Consider the following 22155-nt stretch of genomic DNA (forward strand, 5'->3'; position numbering starts at 1 on the left):
CAGATAGCTCTGAGCAAGCAACTCGCTCCGACAAACACTGAAGTTAAACTGAGGTCTTATTCGTCTCTTCCTCGTGACCCCCTTTCCCAAACTCCACCTCCTTGGCCTGAAGACTTTAGTCTGGATGAGTGCTTCTTTACAGTGGTGCCTCGCAAGACGAAATTAATCCGTTACACGAGTCTCTTCGTATAGCGGTTTTTTCGTCTTGCGAAGCACGGCTATTAGTGGCTTAGTGGCTATTAGCGGCTATTAGCGGCTTTAAAAAAAGGGGAAAAAACTCGCAAGAACTCGCAAGACGTTTCGTCTTGCGAAGCAAGCCCATAGGGAAATTCGTCTTGCGGAATGACTCAAAAGACGGAAAACTATTTTGTCTAGCGAGTTTTTCGTCTTGCGGGACACCACTGTACTTCTCTGTGGCTTCATGCCTGTGTGCTCCTTGCACCACTGGGCAGGTGTGTTAGTGGAGGAAGCACATCCTTTGATAAAATCTGGTTCTGGGGTAGCAGATCCTGGCTCAGGCTCTGAACTATCAACCTCCTGTTCCTCAAACACTGAACCATCAGCATCAGAAGCCCACTCCACTTGGTAGTACAACAACCCTGCACTCAGCTGGCTCCTCCTCTGATTTGGAGCTTGAACCCAAGACCGTGGCAGAATAAATGATGTATAGATAGGATGCAAACATGTTTAGCATTCATTCAGAAATCAGAGGACTCCACTTTTCCTGTCAGAGTTTGAGTATCTTGTTGAATATTTTTTTTAAACGGTTTTGCAAGATACCTGGAGTACCCCCCTTACCGCTAAACTGCTTGTTCATGCGAATGGTACCAGAGTACTGGCTTGGCCATATATCTTACCAGGCAAATTGTTTGTCTGTGATCTGAGATGTTCAGGAAATGATTCCTTGGTACAGAGACCACTCTAGAATCTTGAAAGCGTGAAAGTCTTCAGGGGAAGGAATCGTATATTTACTGTCTCTCAACCAAGGTGGATGCGTTAAGTGTGTGTGTGTAAACAGTAGAAGCAGGGCTGGGGGGACAGTGAGATGGAGAACGTGCTGCTTGGAATAAGATAAGAGTCTGAAAGGAAGGTGTAAAACTACAGTACAGTGGTACCTCAGTTTAAGAACGATTTGGTGTACAAACTCCGCAAAACCGGAAATAGTGTCTTGGTTTGAGAACTTTACCTTGGTCTAAGAACAGAATCCAAACGGTGGATGGGCACCGGCGGTAGGAGGCCTCATTAGGGAAAGCGCACTTTGGTTTAAGAATGGTTTTGGTTTAAGAACGGACTTCCGGTATGGGTTAAGTTTGTAAACCAAGGTATCTCTCTCCCTGGAGATTGGATGTGGGAGAAGTGGCTATTAGAAGAACTCCTTAAATCTCCAAGGAAAACCCAAAATGGTTGCTGTAGCCCCGTCCTCCAGTTTGTTGCAAGTTTTCTTCCTCTGAAAAAGGCTTCATTTTCTGTGTAATTCATAGGACCATGAGGCGGATTGAGGCCATCATCTTGAGCAGGGTGGAGTTGCCACAGGCGACCTCCACCTTTGGAGAAGTGAGAAACAGCTAGGGCAGCAGAATTGGGACTATGAATCTTGCATGACCAACAGCTCCCCCCCCCCCCGAGTAGTTGAGAGGTTCCACATCATCACACTCGTCATTACAGGCATCTCTGCCACAAATAGTGGACCTTCCAAACATACCACTATTTTATATGCAGTGCTTTCTAAAAAAATGTTTAGGGGTACTCTCATTTTGACTCAAGAAAACCACCATTTTATAGTTCAAATCGGGAGAAATAAATACAGTAAATGGACAAAAGGCCGCCATCGGGGGTAGCACGGAACTGACAATTCACCACGCTAGAGAAGAAACTAAAGATCTTTTAAAAATTTGTTTCTTCTCCCTTTAGATTCACAAAATGTTTAGGGGTATGCGTACCCTTGCATACCCTCAGAAAAAAAGCACTGTTTATATGTACAGTGGTACCTCGGGTTACATACGCTTCAGGTTACATACGCTTCAGGTTACACACTCCGCTAACCCAGAAACAGTGATTCAGGTTAAGAACTTTGCTTCAGGATAAGAACAGAAATCGGGCTCCGGCGGAGCAGCAGGAGGCCCTATTAGCTCAAGTGGTGCTTCAGGTTAAGAACAGTTTCAGGTTAAGAACGGACCTCCGGAACGAATTAAGTAATTAACCCGAGGTACCACTGTATTGCATATTTGGAAATACCACAGCTTGTGAAAATCATGCCTACTTATAAAAGCTTCTTGAAAATACCACCCAAAATTGATCACCCAGTTAAAGGAGAAAGTATAACACACAATGCACAATTTACCCAGGTGCTCCCCTCTTTGCTATTTAAACCGTGGGATTACTGGGACGTGGAAGGCTGAGAAAGCAAAACACGTTAAGTCACGAAAACAGAATGCCCGGGAACAAGCCATTTTTTAAAAAATAAAAGAAACCACCACCACCAAGCGACTTGGGCTTTATTAAGATTCTAATCTTCTCCATTTATTTTTGAACTGCAATTTCTTCAGTCCCATTATCCAAACCCAACTCAAATTGTGCCTTTCTTGGCTCACGTTGCTTGCATGTTACTCAGCTGATGCTGTTACAGATAGGTAGCCGTGTTGGTCTGCCATAGTAAAAAATAAAAAATAAAAAAAAAATCCTTCCAGTAGCACCTTAAAGACCAACTAAGTTAGTTCTTGGTATGAGCTTTCGTGTGCATGCACACTTCTTCAGATACACTGAAACAGAAGTTTCCAGACCCTTCTATATAGTGAGAAGGTGGGGAGGGGTATTACTCAGAAGGGTGGTGGGAATGGGTGATTGGCAGATAGCTGTGATGAGCCTGTTGACGACTCTTAACGACTGCAATAGGTCTTACAGGAAAAAGCAAGGGGTGAAAAGGTGAAAAATGGCTTTGTCATGTATAATGAGATAAGAATCCAAGGTCTTTGTTCAGACCAGGTCTCTCCATGGTTTTAAGTTTGGTGATAAGTTGCAATTCAGCAGCTTCTCTTTCCAGTCTATTTCTGAAATTCCTTTGTAGTAAAACAGCTACACGAAAGCTCATACCAAGAACTAACTTAGTTGGTCTTTAAGGTGCTACTGGAAAGATTTTTTTTTTGTTTCAGCTGATGCTGACGCTGTGAAGCAGTTCTTGGGTGACCTTGCCTCATACACGCACCAGAGTTTCATCCAGTAAACCTTTTATGTAAACTTTGTGGAGCAATGGAAACATGCCCCAGTTCAGTTCTTTAGCCATGGGCCCAGAGAACTACAGGGATCAAACAGCCTGGAATTGAACATTAAAAGCTTGGGGGCAGGGGAGAAGTAAAATACCTTTGTCCAATGACAAAGCTGCATATGAGCCAATTCCTAGGGGCTGTGGGCCCTTTGCCCCCCCCCAAATAAAATAATTGAGGGCCGGGCCCCCACAAAGTTGATGGGCATTCCCATTCAAATTGTGTGTGCTCACTACGACATGTGATTGATTATGCAGGGTGGGGCTTACCTGGGCCCCCACAATATTTTGTTCCAAGTTGGCACCAAGTTGCAAAGTTGTGAGGTGAGCCTCAATTGGGAACTCATGTTACAGTGGTACCTCGGGTTACATATGCTTCAGGTTACATACGCTTCAGGTTACAGACTCCGCTAACCCAAAAATAGTGCTTCAGGTTAAGAACTTTGCTTCAGGATGAGAACAGAAATCGTGCTCTGGCAGCAGCGGGAGGCCCCATTAGCTAAAGTGGTGCTTCAGATTAAGAACAGTTTCAGGTTAAGAACGGACCTCCAGAACGAATTAAGTACATAACCCGAGGTACCACTGTACTGCAGTTTGAACTGCAGAATACAATTACGCTACAAAACAGATCAATACACTATTTTAAAACAACAGCAGCAGCAAACTTAGTTGGTCTCTAAGGTGCTACTGGACAATTAGTTATTTTTATTTATTTATTTCGACAGCGTCAAGACCAACACGGCTACCTACCTGAAGCAAATAGACCAGGGGTCAGCAACCTTTTTCAGCCATGGGCCGGTCCACCGTCCCTCAGACCAAGTGGTGGGCCGGACCATATTTTGAAAAAAAATAATAATGAATGAATTCCTATGCCCCACAAATAACCCAGAGATGCATTTTAAATAAAAGGACACATTCTACTCATGTAAAAACACATTGATTCCTGGACCGTCCGCGGGCTAGATTTAGAAGGCAATTGGGCTGCATCTGGCTCACAGGCCTTAGGTTGCCTACCCCTGAAATAGAGTGTGTGCACACAGTTACAAATACATTTAACTGTATTTCCCGTGGTCTCTTAATAAACAGAATCCTTTGCAGTAACCACACTAACACTGTGCTCACAGGCTGTGTGCTGGGGCATGCAGCCTGATTGCTCCTCCCATTGCAAAAGCTAGCAAATGAACCAGGAAGGGGATAGCTTAGCATTATGTCTGAACTCAGAATAATGGTGTGCTTCTTTCTAACAAGCCAGGATTTGTAAGTCACAGGGTGGATAAAAATCAATGATTTTATTTACAGTGGTACCTCAGGTTACATACGCTTCAGGTTACAGACTCCGCTAACCCAGAAATAGTGCTTCAGGTTAAGAACCTTGCTTCAGGATGAGAACAGAAATCGTGCTCTGGCGGCGCGGCGGCAGCAGGAGGCCCCATTAGCTAAACTGGTGCTTCAGGTTAAGAACAGTTTCAGTTTAAGTACGGACCTCCAGAACGAATTAAGTACTTAACCCGAGGTACCACTGTATTTTTTAAAAAATGATTTTTTGAAATTTAAGTTGGATTTTTAAAATAAAATGCTTTTGGAGGAAAAATCTTTCTAAAGATAGTTTTCTACTTAAGTTACATTATAGTCGAAAGGCTATTCACCAGGAAATAAGGATTTGTTTTAAGTTTTTCATGAGTGCTAAAGCTCAGTCTGGTTTTTTTTTTAATTTAAAAAATCATTTAACCACATCAGTTAACAAACATGGATACATATGCTATAATGTTATTGTTTTAGTTCAGGCTTCCTTAAATTCGGGCCTCCAGATGTTTTTGGCCTACAACTCCCATGATCCTTAGCTAGCAGGACCAGTGGTCAGGGATGATGGGAATGTAGTTTCAAAACATCTGGAGGGCCGAGTTTGAGGAAGTCTGTTTTAGTTAAATAGTTTAAATTGTTATTAAGGAAATGATTATTTTTCTCCTTCCAATTAAGTGCAGCAGAAAAGTTGCCCAAATATAAAGTTAACTTACTAAACCTCACAATAATTTCATAATTACCTGTCTATGTATTTCTGATAGTATAACCAAATCAGTAATTTTGGATATAACTGTAAAAACTACTCTGAAAATTTATTATTCCAAAAATGAAACTTTCATCTGGTTGTAAATAGTAAGATTATACCAGCAAGAATGAGTCTTTCTGGAAAAAAGATGATGATTTTTTAAATTGAGTCTTACTGACTTGGGATTTAAATCGTGATTTAAATCGATTTGATTTAAATCAAATCCACCCTGGTAAGTCAACAATGAAACTTGCATTTAAGGCTTGCTAATGATCCTGTCTTGGAGGAAGACACAAAACATGACCCTGGGTTCAGACATAAATGTTAAGATATCCAGTTTCCTGGTGTTGCAAAGCAATGGTACACCATTGTACCATGTGTACCAACAAACTGTTTGTGTAACAGTGTGGTTTATTAAGCCAAAGGCTTATCGTTCTGTGCAAACATCATTTGTAATGGGCATCCTGCCTTTATCAGGCACACACCTATGAAAGAGAAAGAAGCTACCTTCCTTTTTTTAAAACACTGAACACGTTTCTAATACTTACCGGTATAATGAAAACTTATAGCACTCGATATACTAGAGGCTCCTAATTAAAATAATAATAGTAATAATCAGGCACATCTGTTAAATATGTTTAATTTTTTTAAAATAACTGATGGCAAAATAAAATATTTACATCACATCATACTGTGTAAACACGCAATGTTGCTGTACAAAGAAATATACATGCAAAATAAAGCAAAAATCCAACTAAAATAAGGAATGAAATAATAATAATAATTCACAAGCAGAAAAAAAGTTATGGTTGGTATGAATACATATCCATCCAGTTTTGATTTTAATTTTTTGTTTAAAGAGTTTCTGTACAACTTTACAAAAAAGAGTAATAAATAGATTACAATGGAAGTTGCAATTATTAAAATTAAAACCAAAGCCAGATTATGGCTTAAGACGGACTGCTATGTCTATTTTGTAAGGGATGCAGGCTAGGTTTGTTTCAACAGGCATAAAGCACAAAGAGAAACATGGATGGCTGAACATCCATGCTAGCTCACTGATGCACAGAAAACCATCAATGACTTAATATTTCACATATTGCCTATGTCTTGGAACTCATTAAAAAAAGCAGACAGTTATTTTCCGTCAGGTTCCGGTCCAATTTATGACAGTATTTTCTTCAAAGAGGAAAAAAACACACACACCATTCACTCAGTTATTGTACAGAAAGCAATAGACAAATCTGAAAATTCTAAAAAGTAGAGATCGATTATGGGGTGAATTAACACTTTGGCATCTCGAACAAACAAAACAAACCGTCTTTTGAAAATGTCGCCTTGTTTTCCTTATCCAGTTTGCATTTCAGGAAATGAAAATAATTTTACAATCCTTTTAAAACCAGCAAGACTTCCGAACTAGGACCTAAGCTAAGGCTCAAGTTAATGACACAGTGATAAAACCCCAACCCAGTCCCCCCCAACCCAGTCCTGGAAATCCCCAACACAAAAGTCATAAAGTTCGCCATACTATGAATGTGCTTTTTCTATATATTTATTACAGTTACAACAGGGGTCCTCATAAATAGTTGCATAAAATGTTAAAGCCACAACATTGCACATGATATGAAATTAAAAAAAAACCCAAAACAAAACAAAAATCCCAAAGTGAGTGCATTTACAGTATTTTCTTCCTGCTGTATACTGCTTGACGATAAGAGGTTGGCTTAAGGACACCAAACCCAAGAGTTCTTTTCTGATAGGTCAAGCCAGGGCTGACCTGAACTGAAGACCCACACAGTGGTTCACCACCATTTGGGGGGGGAAGTTATAGGGAGAGGAGAAGAGGGGGGAAATTAAAGAGACACAGGTTGAAGGCAGGTAACAGTCTATTTACAAGTAAGGCCTACATTTTATCAGAGCAAAATGGTTCATTCTATTTGTATGCAAAAATCTTGAGGTTGGATGCACTTAAAAGCAGAGTCTGATCTCAGTGCACTGCTATGCAAGATACACACAGGCGAGGCAACTGGAAAGCTCTATGTCCAAGTCCAAAAAAATAAAATAAAATCAGATGGGTCAAAACGGACACCATCTAGACAGGCAGCCATTTTGTTCAGTCGTCTTTTAAGTGTCAGTGTCTGTACCTTGTCTCTCAATACCAGTGCTTTGAACAAAGGCATATTTTTCCCCCTCTGTCTAAAATCTTGAAAACGCTAGTTAAGATCGGTTGCAAAATTTCAATTCTCATCAGACGTTTTTAAAAAAGGATTTTTTTTTTTTGCAGAACCCTGAATTAAAATACTGTAGTAAGTGTCAAGTTCTTCATTGCCTTTTGCAGAGTACAATGTTGCAGTCCTCCACCCCAACATAGTTTTGCAGTGCTAGTCCCAAGTACAACCGTGCTTAGATTTACTTGGAATGCATTTCCACACGATGAATACGCTAGCAGCTGATTGGCTTCTTCTTCTTTTTTTCCTTCACCCCAAATTCAAGTCAACAGCTGATTGGCAGGAGAGCTTCACCCGCAGTTTAGCTGACAGGTGAAAGAGAATGAGAGAACACATCAAAGATAGGTCAAACTTTTGGCAAGAGCCTGCTCTGTAAGAAGTTTTTAATGCTACGAATGGGTCGAACATCGTTCTGGTGTTTTCGCCGCTCAATGAATGAAGTCAGTCTGGCTATGTCAATGCTGTCAGCACTTTTGGCACTGCCTGGCTGCAGCCATTGCTCCTGCAGAGCCAGTGCAGCCGAAGGGCGCTTGGCTGGGTCATCCTGCAATAGGAAGCAGACAAAATCTTTGGCCTTCTGGCTTACTCCTTTGAAGTAGTCGTCTGGGAAGCTAAAGTCTAGGCGGCAAATGTTCAGGCAGGTTTCCTCTACACTTTCGTCCAGGAAAGGAGACACGCCGCTAAGGAGAACGTATGTGAGCACTCCGAGGCTCCACACATCTGAGGTCAGGGAGACAGGATTTCCAAGGATAATTTCGGGAGCTGCAAACTCTGGGTTCCCAAGGAGCTGGTGGATGTGGTACGTGGTGTTGAGCTGGACTGCATCTCCAAAGTCAGCCAGTCGGATCGTTGCTTTGGCCAAGCTCTTGTCCACCAGAATGTTTTCAGGCTGGAAGAGACGAAGAAGGGAAAGTTGTCACTTGTTACGCCAAGCAAAGCGCCACATGTTTAAACAGCCTCACCCGTAACAACCTAACGTGTACTTTCAAGCCTCAGAGGAGTCGGCACAATTTCCAAATGTTCGACAGATTCCGAAATGAAACACACAGAAAACAAGACGACCGTATCTGAGCGTGCTGACTACACTACCCATTTAACGTACGAGAGGAAAACTTAAAATGTGATGCGGGGAATATTTGAATGCATCTCGCAGCATCTTTTTATTTTGCTAAAAGCAGCTGCTGGGAAAAGCGTTTGTGGAGGGTGATCAGAACTGCAAACTAGGCGGTTCTGTAGCCCCTCAACGCTACAGAATAATCAAAATTGCTCCTATTGAAGCTGCTGTTAGCCACCTAGGAGAAAACACAAAGGAATAATACAAGAGCCTTTATGTTTCCTCCTCTGTGGCTAACAGCAGTTGCTGCTCTCTTTTGCAGGGATGGCGGGGAGATTTGCATTAGGGAATTGGAGAGGGTAAAAGTCAAATTTCCTTCCACTTCGTAGACAGGCTGCCCCCGACGTTAAGAATCCTGCGAACCAAGTATTGTGAAGTATAGATGTGAAAGTCACAATAATTTCTCCTACTTTAAGCATCAAGGTATGGCATATAGAAAGAAAGTCAAATTCACTTTTTTAAAAAAAACCAACACTCAGCAGTTTGCTTCTTTCCAAACAAAGCATGAGTAGAGCAAACATGACTGAGCAGAATGCTGCTTGTTCATGCTAAGCATAAACCGTGGCTTACAGAGATGTGTACACAGCTGTCAAGGGCACTTTCCAGCCAATGGAAGGCACACAACAGATAGTTAATGCTTTATGGTCAAAGATAACTTAGTCGTTTCTACAGCTCTGGATAGCTACATGCAGAGTCTGCATCCTATGGAGCAGTTGCAGCAACAGGGGACCACAACTTTAAGTACCTCACCCTGACAGGCGGTGCACACGCAGCCAGAGACTACGCCTGCGTGGAAACGTTTTGCCTCTGCTCTTCCCGCTTCATCTCTCTCTTGGTTCTGGGAGAGAGTGGTGCAGGAGAGGGTGAGGGAGCCCTTCCCTAGCTTGACCTTCCTTTCTCCTCTGATTCTTCCATCCTCCAATTCTTGCCCCCTGGCTGGTATGGGTCGCCCCCAACCCACTGCTCCCCTCTCCCGATTCGGACTCCAGCTTGCCTGCCACCGATGCCCACTCATTAGCGTCCTGCCAGTTCCCGACATCAGGCTCAAAGTGGGCTTTGGCCACAACTGTACATTGTTCCTTGAGTTGGCTTCCTATTCACACAAGGCTCTCACAGCACTTACAGCCTTTGTGCAGTAAGGAGATGGGACTGGGCGAATAATACGTCCCCTGGATGAACCTTGTTTCCACACACAAGACTGGACCACCAGCTAGTCTGTCAGAAATGTGTGGGTGCTCTGAAGTATATCCTGGTATTGACGGTATTCGGGGGAGAAAAACCTGTTATCCAGTTCACCTTTAGGTCCAAGTGCACTATTCTGCAATTGTGAAGATACTGTACAGCATCCAGAATCTCCCCCAGGTATAGCTTGATCTTTCCTTCCGTGAGGTTTCCCCATTGCACGATGTAGTCCAGAAGGCGGCCCTGGTTAGCACTATGAAAGCATAAGTGTCATGTTAATCATCATCATCATCATCTGTCCACATTTGGGGGGGGGGGAATGATTTAACTCTGCTGCATGGTAGAGCTAGTCCTAACTATTATAGAGGGGTGTGTGTGTGTAGAAATAAATTGCCGTATTTTTCGCACCAGACTACAAGACTGTACCAGTTTTTGGAGAAGGAAAACAAGAAAAAAAAAAAATCCTGAATCTCAGAAGCCAGAACAGTAAGAGGGATCACTACGCAGTGAAATCAGCAATCCCTCTTGCTGTTCTGGCTTCTGGGATAGCTGTGCAGCCTGCACTCGCTCCATAGGTTGCACACACATTTCCCCTTACTTTTTAGGAGGGAAAAAGTGAGACTTATAGAGCAAACAATACGGTAACTTTTTTTTTAACCCCCACAAATCTCACCATAAAGTGAGAAATCTCCATTATTGCTCTGTGATTACTTGTTCTTAGGATTAACTTGAAGTAGAAATGTAGCCTGATTTAAACTCAGGTGTGTATTTATGAAGACGTACTCACAAAATAAGTGTAAGATTCTAATCATGTAAGATTTTCCTATCTTCAACATTTAACATCTAGAAATCAAGAGCATAACATATTGGCCACGTTTGAATGTAGAGCTAAGCCATTGTTGTTGTTGTTGTTTAGTTGACTCTACACATGGACATCACCAGATGGGCAGCATTGAAATCAGATTGATTATATTCTCTGCAGCCAAAGATGGAGAAGCTCTATACAGTCAGCAAAAACAAGACCCAGAGCTGACTGTGGCTCAGATCATCAGCTTCTTATAGCAAAATTCAAGCTTAAACTGAAGAAAGTAGGAAAAACCACTGGGCTGGTAAGATACAATCTAAATCAAATCCCTTATGAATACACAGTGGAAGTGAGGAACAGGTTTAAGGATTTAGATTTGGTGGGCAGAGTGCCTGAAGAACTATGGATGGAGACTCGCAACATTATACAGGAGCTTAGCCATAGTTTGTTTAATTCATGGTTTGTCTGAACACCCAAACACATTATGCACAAATAACCATCATTTGTTCTACGGCAACAAACCATAACTTGAAACCGTGGTTTGCTTTTAGTTTATCAGTTTCAGCTTGCTCTAAATGTGGTTTGTCATCATGTCTGAACCAAGGATCCAGGGGTAATCCTGGTTTGTTTGGCATCCTGACTGAGTGGCTTGCCAAGCAACCAGATGTGTGAGGCAAGAGAGGCTAGAGGGATGTTTGTTTCTTTGATGTATACCCCGCATTTTCCTCCAAAGGAGCCCAGGGCTGCAAATGTATCCATAGTAATGCTATTAAAACATCTTTAAAAATGGTTTAAAACTACCTTCCAAAAAAGGCTACTGAAAAGCAATCACCCGCTCTGCAACTATTAATTTCAGGGTTGCCTGGGACAGAACTTTTAGCTATCAAATACCCTAGTAAACAGTAATGTTTACATTTACCTAAACAGGAATGTATTTTTTTTTCTCCTAAAAGTTAATAGCGAGGAATAACTCGCAACATGCACGCATTCAGTTTTATGCGCTTAACAACAACACACACAAAAAATATTTAAAAGGGGGCGGGCTTCTTGGAAAAGAGACTTTCGCAATCCCACCCACCATTCAACTCAATGTGTTTTGACTATAAGCAACTTTGGCATTAGGCACTATCCCTTGAACGCAACCCCTGTGTAAGTTGAGAGTCTTATGTATCGCCAACTTCACGTAGGAGCAAAATATCTGCAGGTAGCAGTAAGAGGACTATTGCTTGGTGGGAGGCGGGGAAATGGTAAACCTATCATTTGGGTAGGTTTTCTTTCTGTTTGTTTATTATATTTCCTTGGTAGTGAAAGAGGTTGTGTGGGGGCCCCAAGGAATGGTTGGCTGTGTTTAGTTGGCAGCAGTGAGATTTGTTTGTGGGGTGGGGTGGGGAATTGTTGGGTCAGGTTAACCAGATTGTTTTGTATGCTGTCGGTGGGCTTTTGTTGTTGTCTTGTTGGGCTGTGTACGTGATAAAGGAGAGCCACACTGGGGTGAAGGCATTCTCTTTTATTTGTCCCCGTGACAGTTGCAGTCTATTGGTTAGCTTTCCTAGTAGGGCTGTTTCCCATACATTTTGGTACCACTGGTCCATGTTCACTCCTGACTGGTCTCTCCAGTGACTGGCTGCTGAGAGTAGGTGGATTATAAGGTCTTTATCATGTGAGCGGTCATGATGCTCTTGGAAAATGTTTAGTGGGGCAAGTTCTGGGGTGAGTTCTAATACCTGTTCAGTTATTTTGCATATCTCTTGTAGAACGGCTGTCCAGAATGGTTGGATTTTGGGGCATTCCCACCACATGTGCAGGTATGTGCCTGTAGAGGTACTGCCTCTCCAACATTTTGGTGATGTTCCTGGGCATATCAATGCCAGTTTCTGTAGTGTTAAGTACCATCTGTATGTGAGTTTCAGTGTGAGTTCCTTTCTTTTGGCTGAGATGGAGGTTTAGACCACTTTCTAGTCCATTGGGTGGGGTTAATTTCATAGCCTAGGTCATGCTCCCATTGTTCTTTGTGTCAAAGAACTGTCAGGTGAAGATTTTCAAAGGTGGTCAAGGGCCTAGTGGCACCAGATTTTACAGTTGAATTGTTTAAGAAGGTGTGTAGTTGGTGGTGTGTTAGCCAGGATATTTGGGTGTCTCCAAGTATGTCTTGTTTTTCTTGTGTCAGTATGGGTTTGTTGTTTTTGTAAAAGACTAAGACGGTGCAGGCCTTTGGCTTGCCATGTTTTTATCTGGAGGTTTTGTGCTGTGTGTTGGAATAGTGGTGATGAGCTAGGGGGGTTAGTGGGGCTGGCACTGGGAACAGTTTGCCTATTTTTTCCTTCTATGTTTAGCATTATAGGGATTTTCTTTAGGTTTTGTATTGTTTTGGTTGATTTTTATTTTGCATTTTTCTTTTGCATTTTTCTTTTGCATTAATATTCTTTTGACCACTGTGGGAAGAGTCTGGGTCAAAAAGCAGCATATAAAATAAACCACAACATAACATTAGGTAACATAAAAGGGCACACACATCTCTAACACCAAGATGTAACTGGTGGAACTCTCAAAGGTGTCCAGGAGGCCGACAAGCTGAGGGTGTTGGAGATTCTGCATAACTCCGAGTTCATGGGTGACCTGATCTCGTTTCATCAGTTTCTTATTTATGAACTTAGCGGCTACTTCTCGCTTGGTTCCCTTCTGATCGCATCTCTTAATGACAGAAAATCTGCCCCTGCAAAACAAGTGGTGAAAGGAAAGTCAGCTCCACAAGGCAAGGAATACAAGAGAGAGAGAGATGTATTTATTTTCACACCCCACACTTGCAAACATACATATTCAAAGCTGGTCTTGAACTATTAAAACTTTCTCCCTTTGAAATGCAACCAGATGTCCAATTTCTGAGACACTTACAATACTAAATACTTTTTAATAATAATAATTATTTATATGAAGTATACTAAATCAGCCTGGGCCTGTTTCTCATGTTCTGGACAGTCAGGTGTGCAGGTTACAAATATGATGCTCTTATGATAAGTGTATGTATCAGTATTTTCATGTGAGCCAGCTATAACAGGGAAATACAAGAACAAAATTAAAACTCAGAGTTTAGAGCTACATTCATGAGTAGAAAGCTGTTCTTATGAAGACTTGGGCTCATATGTTCCACCCTACCTCTGGGCTAGGAGGAGGGGTTCATCAGAATTAAGTTTCATTTCCCACAATTCCTGGCTCATTGTGTGAACCAGAGATTGTGGTTTAAAGCAAACTCTGGATAGTTAAACAAGCCAACTGCATACCCCATGGGTTTGGCTTGTTTTGAAACTGATGAGTTTGCTTTAAACCATAATCACATGCAACAAGAGGTCCATCATAAAAAGTGAAACTAATTCTCCTGCCTATGAATGAACAGGGAAGAGGAGCACAGGCTTGATGTTTCTTGCAGGTTCCTTTCTGCTTTATGCAGCCTCTCTGAATGCACATTGATCTGTCCAAAGATTTCCCAAAGTTCAGCTTATTTTGCCCGATTCATATGTAACCAAAATGGTGTGGAGGTGATTTTACAATTGCCTGATCTCATTCTGGTTTGGTAGCTTTTGCACATTAATGTTAGCTGAATGACATGATTTTTCCTTACTGGAAGTTGCTCCAATGCATGACTCAGGTTTTAATTAATATACGTTAAGTAATAACATTGTTTTAGGCTACTTTTCATACCCCAGCACCAAAAGCGTAGAGTTTACTCTTGCCATGCAAACTCTTTTCTAAGAAAGCACTTGATTTCTGCATTATCAGGGTCCTTGAAAGTATGCTAGAACAGCTGAATGCCCATCTCAACACAGAAGTCATTTCTTTCCAAAAATATTTATGATTATATAAGTAGGATGAATCATACCTGCCAAGCTCAGCCACTTCACTGTACAGGGAATCAAAGTTATCTTTCCAGGTGACTATGATCCCATCACTTCCAGGACCTGAAAAGTGGAAAAAATAATCTAACATTGAGCATTTAACATGTGAAAAGAATTGCTATCTTTATTCTGTGTCTCCTTGCCACAGAGATAGACCCACCTAAAACTCGTAGACTGGCTGAAGATGAAACTGAACCCATATCGTTTGCAGCTATACAGGTATAAATACCATCATCTTCTGTGGTCACACCAATGATTTTCAGAGATGCTTCTCCCAAGTCACTGCAAAATATTATAAATTTGTAAACATGTGAGATTTATAAACACTCAGCTGGTATTTATAGTCACAATCATCTACAGTGGTGCCCCGCAAGACGAACGCCTCGCAAGACGGAAAACCCGCTAGACGAAAGGGTTTTCCGTTTTGGAGGCGCTTTGCAAAACGAATTTCCCTATGGGCTTCCTTCGCAAGACAAAGCCCATAGGGAAATCTCCGGGACAGCGGGGAAGCGCAGCGCGTCTTCCCCACTGTCCTCGGACCTCCTCCGAAGGCTGGCGGTGGGGCGGAGAGACCTCCTCCCGCCGCCAGCCTTGGGATGGCTGCTCCGAAGGCTGGCGGTGGGGCGGAGAGACCTCCTCCCGCCGCCAGCCTTTGGATGGCTGTCCTGAAGACTTGCGGTGGGAGGAGGGTTTTCCTTCCCACCGCCAACTTTCAGAATGCTGTTCTGAATGTTGGCGTGGGGAGGAAAAACCCTCCTCCCACCGCAAGCCCCGGGAACAGAGGAGAAGCGCTGCGCGCCTTCCCCTCTGTTCCCGTACCTGTCCTGAAGGCTTGCGGCGGGGAGAAAAGCCCTTCTCCGCACCACCAGCCTGGCAAGCGGTCTCCATAGGAACACATTAATTGATTTTCAATGCATTCCTATGGGAAACCGTGCTTTGCAAGACGAAAAACTCGCAAGACGAAAAAACTTGCGGAATGAATTAATTTCGTCTTGCGAGGCACCACTGTAGTCCCTTCAAAATGTTCTTTATGCTTTCTTGCCAACTATCTCACAAATCCCCCTTTTTGACACAGTATAAAGCATGCAAAGGAAGAAGCCACAGGTACCTGTATGAGATGCTGTAATGACTGTCACTGCTCAGTGTGTTATGTTCAGGACCTTTCCAAGTTACTGAAGCTTTGGGACGACCACAGACTTTGCATTTCAGAATGACAGTCTCTCCTATCTCACATGTTGTCTCACTTAATGGTATTATGAATTCTGGGGGAACTGGGAAGAGAAGGAAACAATTGCCATTAAAGAGTTAATTCATACATCTTCTCTGTCACCTAAATACATGCAGTTTGCATGTTACCTCTGTGATACGGTTAGTGCCAGTACAGTTTAAGTCTGGTAAAAATATAGGGCAGCATATGCCTTAAGGCCCATTAGGATGTGTGTGACCTATATAGAGACTAGGAACGAACCCTTAGATCTTATGTTATTTGTTTCTATTTCTCTTTATTGTTCTGGTTCTATAGGCTGCCTCTTAACAGTTTTCTCTGTCAGGCTCTGACATGGAAATTAACTGAAAGCAAAAGGAGGAGAGGAGGAAGTGATGAAAAAGTTTGTCATGTGGGTTCCTGCCTAGTCAAGGGGGATGGACACAATTAGTGCACTGTGTCTCACATTCTGCTAGGAAAAAATGTTATTTCTCAAATGCAGCCACTCCTTTTTTCCTGTGACAACGCAATGTTTCTCATGACTTAACCAAGATATTGGAGAAACTGTATCTCTGCTATTGCCTCTCTGATAAAATACATCTCTACATTTAAACTGAAAAGACTTTAGTCAGATCAGGTGGCTCACCCATCACTGACTACTGTTCAGCACCAAGGCCCATTTCTGGTGCCCACTGGTTTGGCCATTATGGTATTTAGAAAATGTCTGAAGAGGGATTGCATCTACGACTCCCCAGACGTTTTGCAGCCTCACAGATAGTTCCCTCTGCTGGCTTAGCAGGCTCACCAGCCACATTTTAAATGCATTTTAGACTTTCTCTGCCTTTGTAATGAAAAAATGTATTTTCATGCTATTGGCAACAGTGACCTTAAACACAACTTACCATCATAAATGTAGTTGGGGTTGAGAAGCTGAAAAGGGAAGTTGAAAAATGTTAGCATTTTGAAAGTCTCCAGACATTTCTTAAGGACAATAAGGTTAAAAACTGTAGTCTTAACGTCTGTCAACTGTTGACATAGAGGACTGTGTGCAGTTGGTGCTCAATGATGTTGTAAGGTCAACAATCATCAGCATAGCCAGGTGTACTTAACATATCATGATCAACAGACAACGTGGTATTTTCTGTGCACTTGTACCAACAAAGCTTTTTCCACTACATTCCTTAAAATTGGACATTTAGAGACCAGCAGCGAGATTTTTATGCCAAAATATTTCCTGAAAATATAAAGCAGTACATTGCTGGCTGGGTACCTCCCCCCCCCCCCCCATACTGACAACGCCACCAAGAAATATCCCCTTTGCTGGGTCTCTGAAGACGTACCAGATCTAATCTCCAGGTACAATTCAGGCAGGATGAAAATCTTTTTACACTCCCTTTTCATTCAGCACAGGAATTGTGGAGTGCTCAGAATCCTGGTGGATCCATTGTGACCAAATATCATCTGTGACATCACCCAATCATGGTGCCAGTATGATGGCTCTATGATATTACAGTGGTACCTCGGGTTACAAACACTTTGGGTTACAGACTCCGCTAACCCGGAAATAGTACCTCGGGTTAAGAACTTTACCTCAGGATGAGAACAGAAATCGTGCGCCAGCAGCGCCGGGAAGTCCCATTTGCTAAAGTGGTACCTCAGGTTGAGAATGCTTTCAGGTTAAGAACGGACCTCCAGAACGAATTAAGTTCGTAACCAGAGGTACCACTGTACGTGATTATGTTATACAGAGAGAATTTTATTCACTACAAGTCTAGCCCAAAGTATTCTCACCTACAATGGTTCAGAAATGCTCCACCACCCCCCCACTTAAAGTGAGTAACAATTCCATCTATTGTTCTGTTAGAGCTGTATGGAAGTGATATTTATATAACAGTTTGTCTAGATAATATATATATATATATATGATATTGATAATATATTTGACTTGAGAACTGCCATTTTTTTGGGTACTGAGAATGTTCAAATGGGGTGTAGAAGTATGGATCTGGATTTATTGTAGGAAGTCATGGCAAAGGGATCTATTTGACATTAAAGCTTTGTAAACTTTTTGTAAACTTTTGGAGGCTTCTGTCATGCACCTGTGGTCTGTTATGGATGCTGCATCAGATAAACAAAATTCTGCTGGAAAGAGATGACTTATCTCTTCTTACATAATCTAATATCCTAACTCATGGTTGTTACTACTGCTTCTGAAAGGATTAATTAGGACTCAGAAAAGATGCTTCTTTTAACTTCTGAATTGCGGAATGATGTTAAAGGCGGTTTGGCCAACATAGGGCATGTGCACTTCTGCCTTAAAACTGCTAACAGGTCAAGAGTATTTGTTGATCTCTGAGCAAACGGTTGCTTCCTGTGAGCTCAACCTGTGTGTTCTGAAAGTTGACTCATGCACTCCAGAAAAAATGAAAGTGAGTAATCTTCTCTGCAATATAACTCCCTGAACAAAGCTGACTGAGCTTTATCTGTACCATCTGCAGTCTCTTTGTGCATTTTGCTGTTCCATAAGGAAGGAAGGGGTTTGTTGTTAAAAGCGGGCAGCCAGTCAGTGTGCAGAATGCACTGAACGAGCCCCATCGGTCGAAACCTTGTGCAAAGATGACTCTGGCTTACACAACGGGGATTCTCCCTCCCTTGTCACCGTGTCCCTTGAAATTGGATGGGGGGCAGGAGAAACCCCAGAACAGCACATGAGCCGGGGGTGGGGGGGATTGTTTCGCCTGGCAAGCTGCTCAATTCAACCATAAGACAATGTACCCCTATGATTTTCCGACACAAGGTCCTTAGCAATGCATAAACGTAGCTACTACAAGGTGTCTACTGTTCTTGTTTAGGCTACAAAACTTTTATTGGTTGTTAACGGTTTTCTTAAAAGCTGTTGCCCCTACTCCTTTCCTGAGTCCAGCCATCTTTTTTTCCTCATGAAAGCGTTCCCCACATTCTTCCCTCCCAACATAAAAAAATACACTGCTATAGTCAACCCAGGCTTTCACCCTTTACCTGAGAATACCTACATCAGAGAGTTCCTTCTCCTGACCCCAGTTCCAATCTTAAACCTTCACTCCTACTACCTATCCCCACGTGAAGTTTTCAACCACGGCTCTAGTTGCATGTTAATGACAGATTTTGAAATACAGAAGGTGCAACCCACCATATTTCTGCAGGAACCCTGCTAGCTGCTATTCCCCCCCCCCCTCTTTAAATGGTATCACATTTACAGAGCAATCCTAATAAGACTGAGTTTAATGGGATTTACTCTCCAGTATGTAGGTTAGCCTGACCAGGGATACTCAAATCTGAATTATATACAGTTGCCCTAAAACACGACATGAAAACAGGTCTTTAGCACTTCATATCTCTAGTAACAAAAGGTAGAAAAGAAAACTGGTGCAATGTATTTCAAGTAAAAAAAGTATTGTTAAAGTGAGATACTTGTTGTACTGTATAGGCTAAGAACAACTAAGAACACGAGGAAGAAAGGTTACCTTCACGGAAACCTTATTGGCAAGTCCATCTCGAGATTTACGGTAACCATTTTCCAGCTTGCCTTCCCTTTTGCTGTCTTTATCTTTTTTCTCAGATTTCTTCCTTAGACGGAGTGCTGTGTGCCAAGATGACGACTTCCTGAAGCCAGAACACAACAGCATTGTGATTAACTGGACCCTTGCCTTGGAAAACATTCGAACATGCAGAAGTAGGAACATCTGACGGATAATCCACCAAACAGTGAGTATATGAACAAATGATCGATGAAATGACATGGTTCTTCTGGTGGCCTTGACCCAAAGAGTATGAATTCTGTCATCATTTTTACAGGAACAACTAGTTTGAGCCTAGTTCTTGCTGCATTTGTAAACCTGTGTCTAGGCTGCACCCTTTTGGACTGCAGGGCTCAGTTATTTTTTCCCATCCATACAAAAAAGTTTTCTCCCATAGAAAACTATATATCGGGGGAAGAATTCGAGCTCAGCTTCCTCTTTCACATGTAAGTTTTCTTTGTGAAAAGATCGATTTATTTTTGCATGAGAAAGCACTCTGTTATGTAAGCTCCCATCTGCGTCTAGCTTCAACCACTCCAGATTCTTCACCTCAGTGAAAACTAGGCCTCAGACTTAACTTTCCACAAAAGAAAAAGAAAAAAAAAGGGGGGGGGAACCTTTGACTCTTCACAGGCCTGACCCATCTCTGCCTCCTGGCTTTCCTCTTCCTTGCTTCTGTACTTCTTTCTGCCACAAACTCTCCCTGCTCACTAAGCCATGTTACCTCTTCAGCTTTTAACATCATCATCATCATCATTTATTTGTACCCCGCCCATCTGGCTGGGTCCCCCCAGCCACTCTTGACGGCTTCCAACAAAACACTAAAATACAATAACCTATTAACCATTAAAAGCTTCCCTAAACAGGGCTGCCTTTAGATGTCTTCTAAAAGTTTGGTAGTTATTTTTCTCTTTGACCTCTGGTGGGAGGGCGTTCCACAGGGCGGGCGCCACTACTGAGAAGGCCCTCTGCCTGGTTCCCTGTAACTTGGCTTCTCGCAGCGAGCGAACCGCCAGAAGGCCCTCGGCACTGGACCTCAGTGTCCGGGCAGAACGATGGCGGTGGAGACGCTCTTTCAGGTATACTGGACCGAGGCCATTTAGGGCTTTAAAGGTCAGCACCAACACTTTGAATTGTGCTCGGAAACGTACTGGGAGCCAGTGTAGGTCTTTCAAGACCGGTGTTATATGGTCTTGGCGGCCGCTCCCAGTCACTAGTCTAGCTGCCGCATTCTGCATTAGTTGTAGTTTCCGGGTCACCTTCAAAGGTAGCCCCACATAGAGCTCATTGCGGTAGTCCAAGTGAGAGATAACCAGAGAATGCAGCACTCTGGCGAGACAGTCCGCGGGCAGGTAGGGTCTCAGCCTGTGTACCAGATGGAGCTGATAAACAGCTGCCCTGGACACAGAACATCTCATCTTCCCAGTCTTCTCACTGTTGTCCTACCACCAATCTCCAGGCTCTGAGCCTCCTTCCCTTGGAGGTTCCTCAGCTGGTTCCTCCCAGCATGCCTTTGTGTCCAACCAGTCCATGGCAGCCAGCCAGATCTATCACGTGCCTGTTTTCCTGCTGCAACAGACCAACACAGCTACTCCTCTGGGGTGCATAGCAAACTAACAATCTTACCAAAAATGTCAACCTTAAAAGGAGCACCCGAGACACTTACTTCATTGTTCCATCGGGGTTCTCAATGGTGACTGCACTGGTATGCCCCAAGACATAGCCGGGGATCCAGCCCTCGGCTGCGGGGCACTGGTCAGTGGCGGCTCGGAACACCAAAAACATGTTCTGTTGGTTGCTGGCTAGAATTTGCACGACTTCTCCTTGGTAGACATTAATCTCATCCTCCTTCACTGCCGTATAATCGTGTGTCACCAGCATGGTGGAGATATTGCTACTGCTGCTACTTTCACTCTGTTGGTGAACCAATCAGGTAGAGAGAGGAAAACAAGGAGGAAAAAGGAGACAGTTTACAAAAATACCGGGGAGAAGCGGGAGAGAATGCCTCTCTTCCATGACATTAGCGCAATAGTCATTTCAATAAGCTTGTATTAAAATAAAACCTTTACACCCTTTACACGAACCATATGAGTACTGAGATTTTTCAGAAATCTAGATAGACCCCAAAGAGCTGTTATCTAATAAACAGAGCAAGTAAATTAAACTGACCAGTAGGGCTTATGTTCTTAATATCCCCATCATTAAGTGTGAACCTATGGTTTTTATGTTCATGCACTAATCATTTAGCCTCCTTTCTTAAAGACAGGAAAGGATGCATGTTTGGACTTAAGAAAATCTCTGTAAACCTTCCATTAAACAAACAAGCACCAGCCTGTTTACTCATCAGGAGCTTAAATACTGGTTAGTAAACCAACATTAAATCTCAGTTCCCCATTTCAGATTCAACAGGGAATTGCAATTTAAAATAGCCACGTTAAAGCTGGTGAGTAACAAGTGGTGTGGGACTGACACTACCTTCTGGTGTGATAAGCTATGGTTTAGTGGGATCATTTTATCAGAAATGGCTCACTAAGTCACCTTACACTGCCTTTTCTAGAGTTCGTAAGCTGCATGCCCTGCCCATCCCAGTGCTGCTAAATTCATTCTGTCCAGAAAGCACTGGATAGTACCCATTCTGGGCTCAAGAACACCAGATGCCTGAACTATTAAAAAAAAAACCTAATTTTTTTTATTTGGCTGAAATTGGAGATTGGCAGTAATTTAACAAATCCCCAGATTCTGCAAAAATGACTTGGGGACAAGATGTTTTCAGCCACTGATACAGGGAAGTATGTTGTTCCTTTATCCCAATACAGTATCTGGAAAAGGAAAGTTAATTGGGGAAGAAATATACTGCTAAGCCTAAAGG

General features: G+C 42.6%; 1 protein-coding gene and 1 long non-coding RNA gene across 8 annotated transcripts in view; one reads left to right on the top strand and one right to left on the bottom strand.

The window, feature by feature from the left end:
• The window catches only part of LOC310848426, a 49423-nt gene that overhangs the window by 17818 nt on the left and 9450 nt on the right, over positions 1–22155 (top strand). For 2 of the 3 annotated variants that reach the window (XR_014566361.1, XR_014566362.1), the window contains exons 1-2: positions 10481–10939; positions 19328–19473. This is a non-coding gene — a long non-coding RNA (uncharacterized lncRNA). Of the gene's footprint in view, positions 1–10480; positions 10940–19327; positions 19474–22155 lie in introns of those variants that run through there. The other variant, XR_014566360.1, reaches the window with a different exon arrangement.
• Positions 7771–22155, bottom strand: part of TRIO (trio Rho guanine nucleotide exchange factor) — a 260121-nt gene continuing 245736 nt past the window's right edge. For all 5 annotated transcript variants that reach the window (XR_014566281.1, XM_083747100.1, XM_083747102.1 and 2 more), the window contains exons 49-57: positions 20953–21200; positions 19233–19371; positions 16632–16659; positions 15634–15796; positions 14686–14807; positions 14510–14588; positions 13148–13348; positions 9945–10083; positions 7771–8423 (exon numbers count right to left, since the gene is read on the bottom strand). Coding sequence is in view for 4 of the 5 variants with exons in the window: in XM_083747100.1 (XP_083603226.1) it covers positions 7881–8423; positions 9945–10083; positions 13148–13348; positions 14510–14588; positions 14686–14807; positions 15634–15796; positions 16632–16659; positions 19233–19371; positions 20953–21200 (1662 nt within the window). In the remaining variant the exon portion in view is untranslated. The remainder of the gene's footprint in view (positions 8424–9944; positions 10084–13147; positions 13349–14509; positions 14589–14685; positions 14808–15633; positions 15797–16631; positions 16660–19232; positions 19372–20952; positions 21201–22155) is intronic.

Source organism: Podarcis gaigeae, assembly GCF_964106915.1.
Source record: "Podarcis gaigeae genome assembly, chromosome: 7".
Classification (NCBI taxonomy): domain Eukaryota; kingdom Metazoa; phylum Chordata; class Lepidosauria; order Squamata; family Lacertidae; genus Podarcis; species Podarcis gaigeae.